Source organism: Phyllosticta citribraziliensis (assembly GCF_038025025.1).
Source record: "Phyllosticta citribraziliensis strain CPC 17464 chromosome Unknown J3D65scaffold_2, whole genome shotgun sequence".
Classification (NCBI taxonomy): Eukaryota; Fungi; Ascomycota; class Dothideomycetes; order Botryosphaeriales; family Phyllostictaceae; genus Phyllosticta; species Phyllosticta citribraziliensis.
In genome coordinates this window covers 1,724,647-1,743,027 of record NW_027117339.1, presented here as the reverse complement: position 1 = coordinate 1,743,027, position 18,381 = coordinate 1,724,647, and the positions used below count along the sequence as shown (strand labels likewise).

The 18,381-nt window shown below is 55.6% G+C and overlaps 7 protein-coding genes across 7 annotated transcripts; 4 read left to right on the top strand and 3 right to left on the bottom strand.

Moving 5' to 3' along the window:
• Nucleotides 1–24: 24 nt before the first annotated feature.
• Nucleotides 25–1,554, bottom strand: J3D65DRAFT_600293 (tryptophan synthase beta subunit-like PLP-dependent enzyme; the record flags this gene model as incomplete). The annotated part of the gene is made up of 3 exons (XM_066797960.1): nucleotides 25–1,069; nucleotides 1,196–1,391; nucleotides 1,428–1,554. The coding sequence occupies 3 exons, from the start codon at nucleotides 1,552–1,554 to the stop codon at nucleotides 25–27; spliced, it is 1,368 nt and encodes a 455-aa protein (XP_066658848.1).
• Nucleotides 1,555–3,196: 1,642 nt separating this feature from the next.
• Nucleotides 3,197–4,529, bottom strand: J3D65DRAFT_220344 (uncharacterized protein). The gene is made up of 2 exons (XM_066794578.1): nucleotides 3,972–4,529; nucleotides 3,197–3,916 (listed from the first exon to the last, which is right to left on the bottom strand). Exons 1-2 carry the CDS (start codon nucleotides 4,187–4,189, stop codon nucleotides 3,211–3,213), a joined length of 924 nt encoding a protein of 307 aa, XP_066658847.1. The 5' UTR covers nucleotides 4,190–4,529; the 3' UTR covers nucleotides 3,197–3,210.
• A 1,206-nt stretch (nucleotides 4,530–5,735) lies between these two features.
• J3D65DRAFT_664917 (major facilitator superfamily domain-containing protein) lies at nucleotides 5,736–7,877 on the top strand (the record flags this gene model as incomplete). The annotated part of the gene is made up of 4 exons (XM_066802798.1): nucleotides 5,736–6,245; nucleotides 6,299–6,638; nucleotides 6,690–7,159; nucleotides 7,212–7,877. 4 exons carry the CDS (start codon nucleotides 5,736–5,738, stop codon nucleotides 7,875–7,877), a joined length of 1,986 nt encoding a protein of 661 aa, XP_066658846.1.
• A 282-nt stretch (nucleotides 7,878–8,159) lies between these two features.
• On the top strand, nucleotides 8,160–9,261 carry J3D65DRAFT_220448 (uncharacterized protein). The gene is made up of 2 exons (XM_066794579.1): nucleotides 8,160–9,055; nucleotides 9,115–9,261. The coding sequence occupies exon 1, from the start codon at nucleotides 8,307–8,309 to the stop codon at nucleotides 9,030–9,032; it is 726 nt and encodes a 241-aa protein (XP_066658845.1). The 5' UTR covers nucleotides 8,160–8,306; the 3' UTR covers nucleotides 9,033–9,055; nucleotides 9,115–9,261.
• On the bottom strand, nucleotides 9,223–10,432 carry J3D65DRAFT_664916 (uncharacterized protein; the record flags this gene model as incomplete). Its single annotated transcript, XM_066802797.1, has 3 exons — nucleotides 9,223–9,342; nucleotides 9,394–9,831; nucleotides 9,884–10,432. The coding sequence occupies 3 exons, from the start codon at nucleotides 10,430–10,432 to the stop codon at nucleotides 9,223–9,225; spliced, it is 1,107 nt and encodes a 368-aa protein (XP_066658844.1).
• A 313-nt stretch (nucleotides 10,433–10,745) lies between these two features.
• Nucleotides 10,746–12,564, top strand: J3D65DRAFT_614193 (Alpha/Beta hydrolase protein). Its single transcript, XM_066799184.1, has 2 exons — nucleotides 10,746–11,409; nucleotides 11,463–12,564. Exons 1-2 carry the CDS (start codon nucleotides 10,999–11,001, stop codon nucleotides 12,282–12,284), a joined length of 1,233 nt encoding a protein of 410 aa, XP_066658843.1. The 5' UTR covers nucleotides 10,746–10,998; the 3' UTR covers nucleotides 12,285–12,564.
• Nucleotides 12,565–12,917: 353 nt separating this feature from the next.
• J3D65DRAFT_220181 (uncharacterized protein) lies at nucleotides 12,918–17,335 on the top strand. Its single transcript, XM_066794577.1, has 4 exons — nucleotides 12,918–13,422; nucleotides 13,479–13,612; nucleotides 13,674–15,538; nucleotides 15,592–17,335. Exons 1-4 carry the CDS (start codon nucleotides 13,359–13,361, stop codon nucleotides 17,144–17,146), a joined length of 3,618 nt encoding a protein of 1,205 aa, XP_066658842.1. The 5' UTR covers nucleotides 12,918–13,358; the 3' UTR covers nucleotides 17,147–17,335.
• The last annotated feature ends 1,046 nt before the right edge of the window (nucleotides 17,336–18,381 follow it).

The following is an 18,381-nucleotide window of genomic DNA, read 5'->3' as shown; positions in this document are numbered from 1 at the left end:
AACCATGCGGGCCCTTCTGACGCTCTAAGCAACAACAAGGCCCCCGCACGCGTGCCTCCATTCCGCGAGCCTCCCCACGTCGACATCGTAGCCACCGCAAACGATGATGACGACCGTCATGTCGGGCGTCACATCACGGCCCAGCACCTTGGGCAGACGGCCGTCTAGGCACACGGCGACGCTGACGCCGCACGCCAGCTCCACCATGAGGCGGTCCTCGTCGGCCAGCACCACGCAGCCGCGCGCCGCGTCGGCGTCGGAGAACACAACGCTCTTGACTGGCGAGGACGAGATGACTGGACCGTCAGTCGCTGCTGGCTTGTGCCCCGTGGTGGAGGTGACGCTTCCTACGACCTCGTCGTACGCCCCCTGTGCCACTCGCACGCACCCCAGGCTACGCGCTTGGCTGCTAATACCGGCCAGCGTGACGGGACGTCCAGCGTGCAGGGCAGCCGCCAGGCTCGCAGCACCCTCAGTCTCGGCCGCCACAACAGTCGTGGCGCGCGGAGACCAGGCCTGGCGAGAGGAGGTCGTGGCGGAGGCAGGAGAAGGAGAACAGCAGCGACGCAGGCCCCGCAGAAGGCCAGCGAGTAGACCACCGCCGCCAACGCTGCACACAATGGCATCGGGCTGGCGGCCAAGCGGCATCTGGTCGGCGAGCTCGTCGACAATGCTGCTATTGCCGGCCCAGATCAGCGCGTCGTCAAAGGGCGGTACAAAAACGCCGTCGTGCTCGCCTTGACCGCCTGGTCCCAGAAGCACGTCGCGGATGAAGCGCTCGCTCGCCGCCAACGTGTCGCCGTGCACGATGATGGCCGCGGCGCCTGCATCGCGGAGCCGTCGCAGCATGCTGGGCGACGTGGTCGTGGGCGTGACAATAGTAGCTGGTCGTCCGAGGGTGGTGGCCGCTACAACGCAGGCGAGTCCAGCATTGCCGCCCGAGGCGCTGTAGAAGTGCGATAGATGCGGCCGCGGGTGATTCTTGATGTGGTAGAGGATAAAGTTCGAGATTCCGCGGAGCTTGAACGAGCCTGATGGCTGGAGAAGATCAAGCTTAAGGAGAATACGGCTGTGGGGACGTGGAGTCAGTCGTGCGGGGTTCAACTTGGGTAAGCGGAGTTCGAAGGGGCTTCGGAATCAGGGGCGCGCAGGGGTAAATCTGACTGGAAATATGTTCATGTTTTGCTATACTTACCAGCCTGCTGCCTTGGAGAGTGCCTTTGACTCTATCAACGGTGTCACGATCCAGGGCTTGGAATTCGGAGGCGCTTCCGTCCATGATTCTCCATCAATTGCCCTTGAATCGACTCCAGAAGCTTCAATCTCGTCCCTGGCGCAAGCTTTTGGTGACAGTACAGGCTGTGGCGCAATCTTTGGCAAAGCTGCTGGTACTGTTTGCACGAACAGCGAGGACAAATCTAGCTCACACTGGACTGTCGCCGCTTTGGTCTTTGTGCTCGAGGTTTCGTGATAGCGGTTAGCCGCCGCAGTGGTTCCGATGTCCGCCGAAATGATGGCGCTCCCCGCATCGACGAGACCATCAATGGATCCCATGGTGGCGTTCCTGGTGGAGTGAGACCTTTTCCGGGACGGCGGGAGTGGGACGGAGAGAGGGAGATGCTGGGGAAAGAATAGCGGCATACCGACTGATATGGTACACTTGTGAGCAGTTTAGGCAAGCTGTCTTATCAGAAAAAGCAGTGATTGATGGTCGTTTCTTGCTGAGTTGTTGAAAGCCTTGAACGAATGAGGTAAAACAACCCGGTTCAGGCCAGGACAGATGTTCTGTCACAGGAAGCAAAGGCAGGCCCCGCTGTGGTTATATCTGCCCTCGAGTAGGTGACCGTCTGACTTCCAGCCACCTCGCGTGTCGTCGTTCCAAAGTCCCCGTCCATTCGGTCACTACTTCCTTCCGTCTGACTTTAGACTTGCTCCACCTCATGCCTCACTTCTCATGAGCTTCTTTTCAAACCCGACTACGGCGTACCAAACTCGTCGATCAGCCGGGTGTAGCCGCGTCTCGACGCTAATTTGATGGGATCCGTCCCGGGAGCTAATGTGTGCTTGGAGGTCAAGATAAAGCAGCCTCATCCGCCGCTGCACGGAACCACTGATAGTTTGCAGATTCAATGGCACCGGAAAATTGATTCAGTGCAGAAGCTGAATTTCTGGCGTCTGGCTTCTATTCCGACAAGGACGAGGAGTGGATGCGAGCCGGCTCATTTTCGCGAAGCAGATGCAAGCCAGGAAGGCCGATGCAAAGCGCGCGTGTCTGAGTCTGGCGTTGGCGTTGGATGGAGGTTCCGTTAACCTTCTTCCTGATCATCCCGACGGGACCGCTGACGATCGCCTTGGCGTGTGCTAGCGACCACGCCTGCGGGGAACCCAAGTGGCTCCCCGCATTCCCTGGGTGACAGATCCGCTCGCGTCCTTTCAAGCCTTGGTTGCAAAAGTCGTGGCACGCACTCTCCCAATCACTACACTCATAGAAGCTCGAATGTTCCCTCTTAGTCGATGGTAAAACCGTATGAATACTCCCCAAGAGTATTTTGCTAACATGAAAAAAAATTGCTACCTGAGAGCGAGACTGATTCCCTGCTCTTGTTGTGTGCCACGAGCTTTGTAACCAAGCCTTGTTTGCTTAGCTGGTCTAGCGATTCCATCATGTTGGGGATGCTGATTCTGGAGTGGGATTGAAAATCCACGCGCCCCTGGTATCCTTTGGTCCTTTGCCCTCGTCATGCGGGGTAGATGATGAAAATGTATCCGAAAGGGCGAGAAGGGCGGAGAGGGATGACGGAGATGTGCTTCGGGGGCCTTGGCGTGGCCGTGTTGAGTGCTTTCTTTTCCCTGTTTCGTCAAGCATTTTGCTGCTTCAAAGAGTTTTTATGACAAACTACTCCAGATGTGCATCGTTCCTCGGGATCCTGGCAGTCCATCTTGTAACGACAGAATCGAAATCGAGTAAACAGTGGTCGCAGGGAATCTGGACTATGCATCATGTGAACATTAAACTGAGCGCCACCCAGACGCAAATTACACAAGAACGTTTGAAAGACGGTGACATCGGCATAACACGATTCATCCACATTGCCAAGCGCCTTGCCTCACAAGCCAAGTTGAATGAATGCTTCCATTTGAATCAGTGTAGTATCTCCACTTTGTTGGAGGGGTATCGTACAAAATCATCCTTGCGCCGAGTCCTTGCGCTCAAGCAACAGCCTGAGGTTGCTCCAGCAATGTCTTTCTATACTTCCAGTAGTTGCGGCGAATCGGGTCGTACTTTTGTGCAAGCAAGTCCAGCGCCTTGGCCGCCTTTTCTTTGCTTTGTTCCTCGGCGTAGATTTCGGACAGGAGATCCAACGCGTGGGATGAGCGAACCTGGTCCGCCTCATCAACGCCGGCGTACTCCAAAGCCAAATCCTTGAGAGTAGTCTTTGGCAGACGCGCGTGTTGCAACAGGCCACGCAGGTAGTTCCACGGACTCTGGTTTTGGGGCGCCCTCTTGATGGCCCCCTTGGCATAGTCCATCTCACGATCCAAGATTTTCTTCTGGCCAAAGTTGTCTGCGTTGGCTCCAAAGACAAGGAACCAGCGGTGGTTCCAGGCCGAGTTGTTGCGCACGTCTTGGTTGAGCAGTTCCTCGACCGCCTCCAATTCACCTTGATCGAACAGGTTGAAACGCCGCACAAGCCACTGCCTGTAGCTCCAGACATGATAGTTCTTGGTGTCCTTTTCCAACATGGTCTTGATAAAGTCTTGTTCTCCCTCGGCAGAATCGATCTTGTCGATCATTGTCTGGCGGTGGTGCCAAATCTGATAGTTCTTGAGGTTCCTGAGAGCCGTCTCGTTGAGCCATTCCATTTCTTTGTGCAAGTCCTTGTTCAGGTGGAATACGATGCGGGCACGGTAGAGCCTGTGGTGCGAGGATTAGCGAAATTGCCGGCGCGCAGGCACGGGTGGTAGCTCACCAGACAGTGTAGTGAGCAGGATTCGCGTCGATAATAGCCTCGGTGAGCTCATAGGCCCTCTCGCTCATCTCGTTCTTGGCCATGATGGCACGGAGGTAGGACATGGCCTCGTCGTAGTCCTCAGGGTAGGCAATGGCTGCGAGGGCGTTTGGCCCGCCCTCGTCGAGAGGGATAGGCTCAACATCGTTCCATGCCTCATCTTCGGACAAGAAGCCCATGATGTCGAAGTCGCGACGATCTGGTGGATTTCAGGTCGTGGGTTGGTGATGCGGGGAGGTGGGGAGAGGTGCGAAGTGATGTCGGACTGCTCGGAGTTTAGGCGGAGACGGCGTCTTGAGGATGGGCAGCGCACGGCCAACAACAATGTCAAGATGGAACTGCAAGTGGAAAGTTGCCATGGCTCAATGACCTTGGGCAGTTGGCCGGTTGCATGAATCTTGGCATGTCAGCGGCAAAGCAGGAAGGAGTTGTGGTTTGAGAAGAAAGGGCACGTTGGTAGGGGAATATTTTCTTTTTTAACAAAAGATTCCGGAGCCGCTCAGTGGCTGTTTTTTGTCCTCCAAGATTCAAGAGACGACAGGCATTGTCGCAACATCAGTCAAACCAAGTCATGGTGAAGCGTAGCGGCTGGTCGGCCTCTTGATTCGCCGACGAGCAGCCCGGAAGTCTATCGCCGCCCACTCGTATCCTCCCTTTTTCCTCCTACCACGACCCACGGGCACTCTTTCAACGACAATTCCCACACAGACCATTGCAACGTACAACCAGGCCCTCCCGGTCAAGTCTGATGGAATGGACAGGGAAGGATGCCTGGGAGTGCGGAGAAGGCTAAAAGCTGCTGCCGTGCAGAGCACCTAAAATCGACTGCAGCTTACTCTTCAAATCAACAACTCTGTCATCAGCAGCATCTATCCGCAGTGGCACAGCAGCCGAAAAGCAGCGCATTTGACGACGGAATACCATTGCGGTCGGCAGGATTCGTGCAACAGTGACTTGTGGGACGCCACGGCGAAAGCGAAAGCGAAGAGCCCTGTGACCCTCCAGGGCCGACCTGATGCAGCGGCAATGCGCAGGGCTGAACGGGTGACGGCATTGCGCGTGTTGATGGCACGGTGATGTGTACGAAGCCTCTTGGCTTGTTTCGCCAGATGAATTCTCGTCCGGTGTCTTGACAACGACGAGAACGAAGACGACAACGACAGCAACCGAACAGGCAGCAAGGCCATCACATCACACATCCGGGTGCAAGAAAATGGGCTAGCCGCAACGAGTAATGGTTGACTTTGGCCAATCAGACGACGTCCTGTACGGTGCATGTCGCGCGTATCAACTAGACCAATGTAGGCACATTTTGCGCAGGCGGCGACAGAGACGTGAATCTTCACTCGCAGTGCAGGCAACATTCGCTGACCCGACGGGCTTCAACAGTAGAGTAGTGCTTGATCTGACCACAACTGGCAGGCTGCCCTTGGCTGAGACAGCTGATAGGTCGGAAACCCTCGCCATGTCTACTCCAGTCACCACCGCCGCCATCACATTAGAGTAGCAGTGGCCTGCCTGGGCTGGACCGGACCCTCTAACACAACGGAAGGCCCCTGCCGCTCTCGGATCCAACTGTTTCCGTCCACCATTCTCCCCTCGCCTTTGCTCTCTTCATATACCGTCTGCCCAGGCTGTTGCTCCGCCGTTACTCCTTCTCCCTCCGTGCCTTGCCTCTTAACCTTTTCCGACTGCCGCCCTGCCCTTACCTCTATCCTGCCACCCATGGCTGACCCTCCCTCAACTTCCCACACCGATCCTTCGGTCGACGCCTTTGACGACCAAGACGTCACGCACGAAAAAAAGCCAGCTGCTTCTGTCAACACGGCCGAAGTCTCAACCCAAGACGGCAGACCCCCTTCGACACGCTCTGCCAGCGCCCCTTCGGACCCTGAAAAGACCAAAAAGTACAATTTCCTAAACGAGAAAAAAGAGGCAAGCGACGGCGCCACCCAAGACCGCGCTGCCGACCCAGATGCGCAATCCCACAGGTCTCTCAAATCTCGCCCGTCACAAAAGTCGCTCAAGCACGCAAAATCGCAAAAGTCGTTGCGCTCTCTCAGAGACGCTGCCATTGGTGCTGGAGGCCCCCTGGCCGCTGCCAACATAGAGCGGACTTCAAGCGAAGATGACGCCCAGATGGAACAAAACGAAGACGGTGTCGAGTATCCAGGCGCATTCAAACTTGGTCTCATCACTATCGCCTTGTGTTTAACCGTCTTTTGCATGGCGCTGGTAAGCCGACCATTTATCCTCGAGTCATATGGTCACTCTAATCCCTGCTCCAGGACAACACCATCATCGCGACTGCTATACCGAGGATCACAGATCACTTCAAGGCCCTGGGCGATGTGGGATGGTACGGCTCGGCCTACCTCTTGACGACTTGCGCGTTCCAGCTTATCTTTGGCAAGCTCTACACCTTTTTTTCCATCAAGTGGATATACCTCCTCGCGCTCGGAGTCTTCGAGCTAGGGTCCTTCATCTGCGGCATCGCCCCCACCTCAAACGCCCTCATAGTCGGTAGAGCAGTTGCGGGCTTGGGCGCCGCTGGCGTCTTTTCCGGTGCCATTTTGATTGTGAGCAAGACTGTGCCCTTGCGCCAGCGGCCGACGTACACGGGCATAGGTGAGTTCCCAATTTCTTCAGCAGGTTTGGCACTCCCTAACTTGGACGCAGTTGGCGGCATCTACGGAATCGCAAGTGTCGCAGGGCCCTTGATGGGCGGAGCATTTACCGACAAGGTGTCATGGCGGTGGTGTTTCTACATCAACCTACCCTTCGGCGCCGTCGCCGCTGCCTTTATCATCTTCTTCTTCAAGTCTCCCTCGGTCGTCAAGAACTCGGCCGTCGGCTGGAGGAATAAGCTCAACGAATTCGATCTGACGGGCACCTTTTTCTTCCTGCCCGGAATCGTCTGCCTGCTGCTGGCGCTGCAGTGGGGAGGCTCCAAGTACGAGTGGAGCAACTGGCGCGTCATTGTCTGCTTCGTCTTTTTCGCCGTGCTCATTGGCGTCTTCATTGCGATCCAGATCCAGAAGCAAGAGAAGGCGACAGTGCCCCCGCGCGTCTTCAAGAACCGGACCGTGTGGTCGTGCGCCTACTTTGGTGCCATGCTTGGCGCAGGGTTTTTTATTATGACATATTATGTGAGTCGAGCCTGTCGCCTGTTTCACTAACGTCTACTGACAAGACTGCTAGCTGCCAATCTGGTTCCAAGCGATCAAGGGCGTTAGTGCCGTCAAATCGGGCATCATGAACCTGCCCATGATCCTAAGTCTCGTCGTCTTATCCATGGTCGCCGGCATCTCCATCACCATAATCGGCTACTACGTGCCCTTTATGATCGCATCGTCGGTCCTCATGGCCATCGGCGCGGGCCTCCTGACCACGTTCGACGTTGACACAAGCTCCGCCAAATGGATCGGGTACCAAATCCTGTTCGGAGCGGGCGTCGGGCTGGGAATGCAGCAGACGCTCATCGCGGTGCAGACGGTGCTGCCCGTGGCCGACGTGCCCATCGGCACGGCCACCATGATGTTTTCGCAGACGCTCGGCGGCGCCCTCTTCATCAGCGTCGGCCAAAACGTCTTCCAGAACCAGCTGCTCAACAACGTCAAGGCCAACGTGCCCAACAGCGACCAGCTGCTCCAGGGCATGGTGCTCGGCACCGGCGCGACCGACATCCAGAATGTCATCAAGGCCCGCTTCCCCGATCTGTTGCAGCCCGTCCTCAAGTCGTACAATGACGCGCTGACGCAGACGTTTTACGTCAGCGTCGCCATGGGCGTCTTGAGCCTGGTCGGTGCCTGTTTCGTCGAGTGGAAGAGCGTCAAGGGCAAGAAGATTGAGATAGCTCCCGCATGAAAAGGGTGTTTTTCTATCTGTCTTTCTCCTAGTTTTGGTTAGCCGCATGCATGCATGTGCGTTTCTTCTTTTGGCGATACCCCCTTTGAGAGGTAGTTCCCAAGCTGGATAGGCATGTGGAAAAGAATGCATCATGACACGGTAGGTAGGAAAGAGGGTAGCGGCGCAAGCAAGCACAAAAATGGGCGTTCATGGAGCAAACACTGGCAAGTCGACTGGGGTTTTCAACCCTCACCACTCATCTCATAGTCCTCACTCACACTTTGGATGCATGCATGCATATATGTAGCAGTAGCAAAAGAATAGTAATACACTTGGAAGAGCTCCTCTATAAATTGTGAGGTGGCAGTGAGTCGGTCCGTCAGTGAGTTGGCCCGCGAGTCAGCATGCCAATGTGCTCAGCAAGAATGGAAGTGCGCACAGTATTGGATGGGAATCAGCAGTGTCATCATGAACGACGAAAAAGCAATCGCTCTCTCGTCTCCCAGTTCTCCACGACGATACGCACGGAGTGCTCTGTCTATCATACACGACCTGATCAGTAGACACTACCCTACTTTACATTCCGTGCTCCTGGATCCTCTCCACTTCATTTTTGTTTGGCCCGATTCACACGCGCAATCTAGCCTCATATTTCAGCCCGCATCCCGTTGCGATTCACCGCTTCTTCTTTTACGCGGTCCCCCTCCACTCTCGTCCCTCCTGCTCCCTCCCGTCCGCTCGGAAAGAGCGCCGTCCCGTCTCCGTCCCCGTCCCGCGTCAAGCCGCGCCATCCCGCCCCTTGCCGGGGCGCCTTCGGACATTTTGGCCCCGAGCGACGTGGTAGGTAGGTTGAAGAGTGGGAGAGAGAGAGGGGTGGATCCGCGAAGCTTGGATGCTTTCTTGATGATTTTTCGTTTTTCTTGCTTCGTCATTCTCGTCGATTCGATGTCATCTTCCGCCGACAGTCTCGCGTCGCGCCACCACGCTGCACCGCTGCTCCGATTCTCCGTGTGGTATCATGAGACAAGAAAAATGCCCGACTTCGGTCTTTCTCCACCGAAACGCACTAGGAAATATGAAATGCGCAAAAAGGGCTACCTCCCATTCATTCAGTCTCGTCTCATCTCGATACGCGTCGCCATGTGGAGGCTCTTGGTGGGGGTATTGGAGTGAGAGGGAATCCTGGTCGTCAAAACGTAGCGTTCTAGTCATACAAAGACATAAAGGACGGAAAGGAAAATATTAATATATGCAGTGCCCGACGCAAAAACCGTGTCGCAAATTTTTGGCGGGAAAGAGGACGACGCATTTTCCAACTCGAGTTCGAGTTCGAGCGCATTGCAAGGACTTTTGGGTGTGGCAGTTACGCCTTCCACTTGACCTCGGACCAGGTGGCGTATTCGTCTTTGAGGCTCTTCTGCACCCAGATGATGGTGACCCAGGCCCAAACGCCGGCCCAAATGAATGGGACAGTCCAGCCGACCTGATGTAGGGTTAGTCTGAGCGTCCCACATGTTGGATTTGAGATACTCACCACGTAGGCTGCGTCCCTTTGGATGGTGAAAATCAAGACGGTCGTCACAACTGCAATGGCGCAAGATCCAAAGGCCCAGAACAGCGTCAGTCGGTGCAGCATCTGTCGGAACTTGTGGCTAGCCATGTATCGCAGGTTGAGGCGCTGTCGGAACTCGGTGCCACCGCCACCATCGACAGCCACGACATCTTCAATGATGGAGTAGATGCCCGGCCGCAGAGGGGATCCAACGGGAAGCGACGAGATGCGCATGGGTGCTTTGTAACCGGCAAGGCGCATAGCATCCATGATGAGCAGTTCGACGCCAAAGGCAAAGCACATGCTCGCCACGGGCATTGCAAGCAGTCGGATGGGGGGCTCTTTGGGGACAGTGCCGACGATGAGCTCAATCATGACGGCAATCCAGGCAACAGAGAGGTTCCAGTGGAACCAGTCCAGCTGCGCCGCGTCAGCATACTTGAGGTGAGGTGTAGAAATGGTTGGATCTTACGTAGAAACGTCTTGCGCCAATCACCCGGCATGTGCTGCCCTTCTTCCATAGCCGGTGGAACCGCAGAAAGTATTCGAAAATGGAAACGGAGCCGAGCGTGCCGGTACTGATACTGAAGACGGCGTTGTGCGACAGGTTGGTGCCGTACCACAGGCCGAAGTAGAGGGCGATGGGCGTGAAGATGCAGTCTATGACGATGAGCGACCAGAACAGCGCAATGCTCTTCTTGCGTGTCCGCAACGAGTAATTGAGGTCTGGCGGGTGCGTGAAATCTGGGTCTTCGTAGCGGACTTGGGTCGGGGCATTGATTGCAGACGGAGGACGACCACCGGCGGAGGGCGGACGGCTAGGTGGAGCGGATGAGGTCCCGTGGGGATTGCTGGCGGTGGGGTCGTTTGGCCTGGTGGTCTGGTCGGGGACTTGGAGAAGGCCTGCGATTGAGCCGGTGGGATCGTGAGGAGGCAAGCTAGTTCGACGGTCTTGACTTCCTGCGCGGCCTTCTTCAGCGCGGGCATAGTCGGTGTGCGCTATAGGTTCGTTGGCGGACATGTCGGCAGGGATGACCGGGGGTGGTGATGACGCAGTGGTCAAAGGAGGAAAAGTCGAAAGAGGCTGTCAGAGTGGGCGAGGATTAGGACAGCAGCATGGAGAAGCGGCGGATGGGAATTGGAGAATTCGGGCGTTGGTCGTGTGAGGAAGAAGAAGAGACGGTTGCGAGGTGAACGGAGACTAAAGTTAAACCTGCGTGAACGTGTGCTGACGGCGGGTTGATGTTTGGGCTTATGGGTGCGGTGGGTGAGGTGGGCCGCCGCATGACGTCGACGCCGAGCATCCCGGTCGGGTTCCGCTCAGACACCGGACCCGACCAAAGCGATGCGATCCGTCCCGATCAGAAGCCTCTGCCCAGGCAAGGCTTGGTACGGTGCACCGGAGGGTTGATATACGCCCGTGCCTCCTAGCAACGCCTGAGGTGGCAGCGTCTATTCGCAGCAGCGTCTCTCTGCGACGTGCAAGGCCCGAGTGCAGAAAATGGAGAATCCAGATCCCTCGACGTCAACAACGGCCACGACTTGGAATTTCCCTCTTGGCTGGCTTGGCCCACAACAACTCCGCTTATGATCGTCGCTCCTCCCGCTCCCATTCACCATCCACAGCGCTTGCAAACAATCACCATCGTCAGCCACGCCCTTCTAATACATACATACCTAGGTATCTTCTCTCCCTCCGAGTATGCAACCCTCGCGACAGCCATGCGCCTGCTCCAGCGAATCTGCGTCGTCCTCCTTTGTCTGAGTCTCGCTGCTTTCGGTTTCGCCCTCGACCAGCCCCAAGCTCCCCTGCCCTTGGCATCGTCCGCGAGCGGCCCTCGAAATCGCACAGTCTCCGCCTCGCTCTTTGCTGAGCTCGAGGAGCTTGCGCGCATAGTCGACATCACCTACTGCGTCGGCCTCACGGGCCTCGGAATATCGAAGCCTTTCAAATGCGCCAGTCGTTGCAATGAGTTTCCCGGATTCGAACTCATCACGGTGCGTTCCATGCTCTCGCCTTCGTTTCATGGCCGAGTCTCACTGCTTGCTAGGCTTGGAATACCGGACCCTTGCTCTCCGACTCCTGTGGCTTCATTGCCCTGTCCCATAGGCCTGAACCGCGCGTCATCATCGCGTTTCGCGGGACGTACTCGCTGACCAACACCATCGTCGACTTGTCAACCATCCCACAAGAATACGTGCCCTATCCTGGAGACGATGATTCGCCCAATGTCAAGCCGCCTAGGTGTGACAATTGTGCCGTGCACAGCGGCTTTTACAAGTCCTGGATAAATACGCGCGACCAGATCCTCAACCATGTTCTCTTGGCCACTGAAATGTACCCTCACTACAAACTCACGTTGGTGGGCCATTCCCTGGGCGGCGCTGTTGCCGCGCTCGCTGCGTTGGATTTCAAAAGCCGAGGATGGGATCCACACGTCACTACGTTCGGAGAGCCACGCGTTGGCAACCACGAGCTCGCACAGTACATTGACAAGCGGTTCAATCTGACGGCTAACATGAATGCGACGGAGAGCAAGTTCCGCCGGGTGACGCACATGGGTGATCCAGTGCCCCTGCTGCCCGTTGAAGAATGGGGCTACCGCATGCACGGTGGGGAAATCTTCATTGGCAAGCCAGACTTGCCACCCAGTGTTGGTGATGTCCACTACTGCTCTGGCGACGAGGACGACGAGTGCATTGCGGGGGATGATCCGCGTGCATGGATCCCGGCCCGATTCAAGCTCTGGCAGCTCTTCTGGGCACACCGAGACTACTTTTGGCGCCTAGGACTCTGCGTGCCTGGCGGGGATCCTTGGAACTGGAAAGGTTGGCAGGCCGGGGCGGAGATCGGGGAGGAGGACGAGCTGTGATTTGCGATAAGCGAAGCTTGTTGACTGAGTCTGACACGACTCCACGACGGTCCTTGTTCGGAAGTTTGTGGGCTGGGAACGGCGTCGTGTTGGCGTTTGCGCCGTGGTGTTGGAGTCGTGATAGCCAGCAAAACCAGGTTGTTGCTTCGACAAATAAAATGATGTTTGCGTCTCGAGTGTTGCCGACCAGCATGATCCCACATGGCGAGAAGTGTTGGACCTGGATGCGCTGACACGGCTGTTGGTTACTCAAGCCTCGGTGCGACCGCCTCACCCAAGCAAGTCTTTATGCTCTTGGACTATGACTCGGCGTTCTATCACGGCGGTTGTTGGGAGCCGTTTGCGCGAGAACAACAAATAGATGCAAGAAAAGCCAAGGGTAAGCCAGTCAATCGAGAGTCATTGAGGCGCCGTCTGGTGGCGCGTTAGACCACGAGCCCGTCAACAAGCCAAACGGGCCGGCCGTTCACGTGTAGCTGGTCGCGTCGTTGAAGAAGACATCTGTTGGGGCCATCTGATGTGTGCCTGTTGCGTGATCAAAATGTAGGTTGTGTGCCGTGCGCCTGTAGTCCGCGTCCCCATGGATGTCTTGCCTTGAGTTGGTGGTGTTGGTCATTGCTGCTAGCGGACGGACCTGAGGCCTTCCCACCTGAGCTGCACCGCACCGCATCGGCACGACGCACCAACTGCACCACCGGCTCCTCCACTCGCCAGTGCAGCTGCGCTTCAATCCAACCACCAACCCTCAAACTCCTCGACGCCGGTAAACACTTTAGTCACCAGTCAATATCCAGAGCATCCATTCGCACCTCGAAGCCCCCGAGACCGCGCCCCATCTCTTCAGCCTCCGCGTCCCCCCTCATCCAAGCTCCGCCCGTCGTACGCCTTCGCAAGAGCAGCCCGCCGACCCAGTTTCAGGGTCTGTCTTGAGCCGAACTACATCCCATCTCCGCCCGCGCCCCGTCTCTCCCTCCCCGCCTGTACACTTCGCGGCCTCTACTACCTTGACGCGCCTTCATTCACGACGTCCATCGCCACTTTTCCCTCGCTGGCGTCCTGCCAGCCTCGTCAGGCATGGGCAACGTCGGAAGCAGGCAGGGCGAGGGTGACCCTCTGTACCTGCGCGATCAGAACCGCTGTGAGCTCTCGAACTCCTCCTGCGACCCAATAACAACGCTGACCAGGCCCCATTAGTTTCGATCGCAGGACTGCAAATCACCAATTCGCGCAATCGCGTCCTCTTGAACGTCACGCCCAATAGTTTCCCCGCAACTCGGTATTTGGCCAAAAGAGAAGCTGGCGATGATGCCCCGGTGGAATACGTCCAGGTAAGGGCCAGCGCTTGCGCCGTCAAAGAAGGCATCGGTATTGACCAGCCGACACTTGCAGGACCCGGAGACCAATCCTTCTGCACCTCCAAACTTTCTCATCCGCCTCGCAAACGACGAGGACCTATTTTTTAATTTTACATTCGTCGTGAGACAGACTCAAGGCCTTGTCTCAACCGCCCCGAACGTGCCCGTCACCACTCTTGCGCCTGTGGACACCGTGATCAACGGTCTCACTTTTGCATTCGCACCAAGCTCCAGGGAGCTGGACAATTTGGTCACACGAGAGTTTCATGCAGATCCGAACCTGCACAAGAACCCAAACGTAGAGCTGGTGGGCGACTACTCAACGGCCGGCAATCCATCGGTTCAGTTTCAATGGTCGTGGAAATGGACGCCACCGCGTACAATGGAAGACCGAGGAGGTGGATGGCGCAGCAGCTGCAGTTTTGTGGAATACGACCCGCGAGCGCATCGGTTGGATACTCTTGCCAACTTCTCATTTTGGGTTCAGAGCGCCCCGAAAGTTCTCGGTAGTCCAAAATTCCCGTCTCCGCACCTTGAGCTCGCCGTCCCGCCCAGACTGAGGGTCCCTTCGGCGCAGTCAATGGATTCGCGCGTCAGCGATTCTGATGGCGGCGGCGACTTTAAGGAAGTCAGAGATCCAGCTTCGCCGATGATCGAATCGATTCCGGAACACAGCCTTGGGCTCGTACCTTCTCACGCAACATACAGCACGGCCAGCTCCGCGACCATCGCGAATCCTGTCAAGGTCGATCTTTCCTGTCAGCGACCAGGCGAAGACATAAGCGCGCTCGACGATGGACCAGTATTTCGCGCAAACTTGAAAAACTACGAGAAAAACACACTGGATATGCGCACAAAATGGAAGAAAGTTCTGAAGAGGGCGGAAGCGACTTTGGAGGCTCAGATTGCTTGCAACACTGCTGTATCTGAGATGATCGATGCTCTCAAAGACACTTCAAAACCGAACACGAATTCGGTGCAGCCGGCCATCGACCACTACTTTGACAAGATTGCCCGCGAGATCTTGGCCTATGAGAAGCTGAACACGATCAATGTTCAAAAACTCATCATTGACCCCATTTCTAAGCTCTACAATGTGGATATCAAACAAGCAGAGTCGAAGAAGAAGGATTTTGAAGAAGAAAGCAAGGAGTACTACGCATATGTCAGCCGCTATTTGGGGCAACGACAAGACTCGATGAAGGAGAAAAGGCGGACCGAAACCGACTCCAAGTACCAAACCAAGCGAAGGAATTTCGAGCTGAAACGCTTCGACTACTCTTCGTACATACAGGATCTCAATGGTGGAAGAAAGAATCAGGAGGTTCTTTCGTACCTCACAAGATACGCAGACGCGCAGGCCAAGGGTTTCATGGCCGCAGCCGACAAGGTCAGATCAATGATGCCGCAGCTTGACGCTTTGTCACTGGAGGTGAAGGAAGCCGACAAGGAATTCCAACTCCAAAGGGCCGAACGAGAAGAGAAGCGCAGAGCACTTGAAAAGAGCGGCACGGCGTACAAGGAGCCAGAGGCCACAGCTGCGCTGCTAGCCCAAGCTCATGGCGGGGCGGCATCACCAGAGCAGAATGGTGTGCAACCATCCAGTGGCGCACCGTTGTTCAAGAGTACAGTGAGCGTCGTGCCAAGTGTGGGATCACCACCGGGGACGGCAAATGTCCCACAAACTCCAGGACTGCAACCTGGGATATCTGGTCTGCCCGCTCAGGGGGGTAGTCCGGGCGCGAACAAGTTCAAGGGTATTCGAGATCTCGAAGACAAGGTGGCAGTTGATGGTGGCGACAACAAACATCCGCCTCACAAGGAAGGTCTCCTGTGGGCTCTGAGCAGACCGGGAAGCCATCTTGATCCCAAAGGACTGAACAAGCAAGCGTGGCACAAGTAAGAACCTGGTAGCTAACTTTGAAATCCCATGGCAGCTAATAGAGTCACAGATTTTGGATTACCGTTGGCGAAGGAAAGTTATCCGAGTATTCGGACTGGAAAAACAAGATGAATCTGCACATGACACCAATCGACCTGCGGGTTGCGTCAGTACGGGAGGCACGAAACTCAGAGAGGCGGTTCTGTTTCGAGGTCATCACGCCCCAGTTTACTCGAGTGTACCAGACAACCAGTGAGGAAGACCTTAGGACCTGGATCAACGCCATCAACAATGCTCTCCAAAGTGCTGTTGAGAGCAAGGGCATCTCTGATCCTGCAGCTACCGAATCGCTGGATCGTTCAACTCGCAGAGACATTGCCTCTGTTTTGACTGGAAAAAGCTCATCCTTATCCGGTCATCGCGGCTCAGCAGGCGACAGAAAGGACAAGCCTGTAGCTCGTCATGCTACCGTGGGTGACAGGCCGTCTTACCGCAGCCCTGAGCCCTCGGGAGAATCTAACAGATTGCTGGAACAGATCCGTGAAGCTGACGCCGGTAACAAATACTGTGCGGACTGCGGATCAGAGAGCAAAGTCGATTGGGTTTCGATCAACCTTGGTATTGTCGTCTGCATTGAATGCAGTGGCATCCACAGATCATTGGGCACACACATTTCCAAAGTCCGCTCTCTCACGCTGGATGTCCACTCTTTCACTCCCGATATCATCGAGTTACTGTTCAAGATTGGCAACCGAGTGAGCAACATGATTTGGGAAGCCACTCTGAACCGAGCCAACAAGCCTGTACCCATGTCGTCTCGAGAGCAGAGGCTCAAGTTTATCAACCAAAAATATGCTGACCGAGCTTTCGTCCAACCGATATCCGCCACACTCTCTCATTACTCTACTCCAGAGGAAACTTTAATCGCGTCTGTTAAGAAGAACGACATTCAGAATGTCTTGTATGCCCTCGCCCTCAAGGCAAACCCAAATGCAACGGACAAATCTCGCAAAACGCCTCTCGTATATCTGGCCCTATCCGCGGCGGATCCAGCGTCACCATCGGCCGCTGCCTCTCCACGTGTCGTATCACCGGCCTCATCACCAGGCCAATCGCCACCGCCACAACCGACACATGCCCCACCAGCACCGCCCGGTCTTCGCAAACCATTCCCCGTTGCAGAGCTTCTGATCCAAAATGGCGCCGAGCTCCCAACAACCCCATCGCCATTCCCGCTCACTGTTGCCGCACGATGTTATTTGGAGCAAAAAGAAGAACAGCTCACGGGCCGGACTCGTCACGGCCAAAACGGCACCTCCGCCGGCACAAGCACGACTAGTGCTCACGGGGGCGCCAACAGCGACATTGGCGAGGGCAGCTTCAGCACCAGTAGTGGAATGGGTATCGCATCTTCAGGCAGAGGAGCAGGTGGTGTTGGCTTTGGTGCTGGAGGCGACACGCTGACTGCATTGCCCCAAATTGCGGGAGGTGGATCACCGCCCGAGCGGAGTAGAGAGCGTGATGGCAAGCTTCAAAAGAGAGTGAGCGCCAGTGGGAGGCTGATGAGGAGTGAAGAGGGTGGTGGTCCATTTGGGACGGGAAGTGGGAACAGGCGGATATTCTGATGGCACCGACTTGGTTGCGGTTGTTCCAAACCCGAGTGAGGGTGCATACAAGGAGATGTTCGATTTCAGTGTCGGATATATGGCTAGCGACAAGCCATTTCCATCACTGGAACGAAGTGGCAAGCGACCTCCGTGTAGCCGTATCGCACACGGCAGGAGACTTGACTCTTTGTCTCGACTAGTCGTCCGCCTTTGCACCGGCTTCGGTTTGGACAGGCAGGGACACGAGCACGCATGCACTTCTCTACCCCTAGCCCCTACCTGGTCTTGTTCTGACCTGCGCTGTCAAGAGCGCACACGTATTTCTTTCGCGTATCCAATGTGTTTCTTCATCGTATTTCTTTTGGGTTAATGGATCGGGTCTGGTTGGGTCATTCATCATGGCAAGACGGGCGGGTTGGTGGAATAATCTGGGAAGACGGCTGCACGAAAGAGTGGGTGGCGGGTCTTGTGGAATTCCTCTGTTATCTCCTTTTTGGGCCTTCCCCCCCCAAATGGTCCTCTTGTCCGTTGCTGCACGCAGGGAGGGTAATTCAATGGATGGCCAGTCGGCCGCACGAAATTTGAAATGATGGGAATACCCTGAAGTAATGGTGTTCGGTTGCTCTTGGCAGAACAGAAGTTATATACCTGGAAGATGCAATCAGGGGAAAGAGGATTGGCAGGGTAGGCGTGGTCGGTCATTTGGTTGGGCGGCGTTGTGGCGCATTTAATGGGCAATTGGATCGACAGGTTGGTGACTGGATTGGATGTTTACAATGCATTTGTGGAAGGACGACAAAGGGTTTGCTTGTTTTGCTGGTTTCAAAGCATTTCCGTCCTAGTGTTGCCTTTTCGGGAGCATAGTGGGCGTCGAAAGAAATCAAAACTCCCGGAAGTATGATTTACTACTCTAGCTATACCTAAGGAGCATTCATACACTGCTACAGCTACACCTAGGAAGCAGTCGTTCACAGCTATCTATAGTCAGACCTAGGGAGTCTCGTTTCTTTCGACACCCACTGTGGGAGGGTTGGAAAAGCCAAATGATGTATGGACAGTACAAAACAAGCACCGTCTAAGTCTTGAAACACACCAACCACTATGCTCTCAGCCTTTGCTGGGCTCGTCGTCGCATCGAGCTTTACTGCCTCGACGATAGTAGGAGGATGAGAAGAACTGTTGACTTGGGAAAGATGACAAACGCTCACAATCATTTTTCTTTTTCTCTCGCTTTTTTTTGTTCCCTTACTACT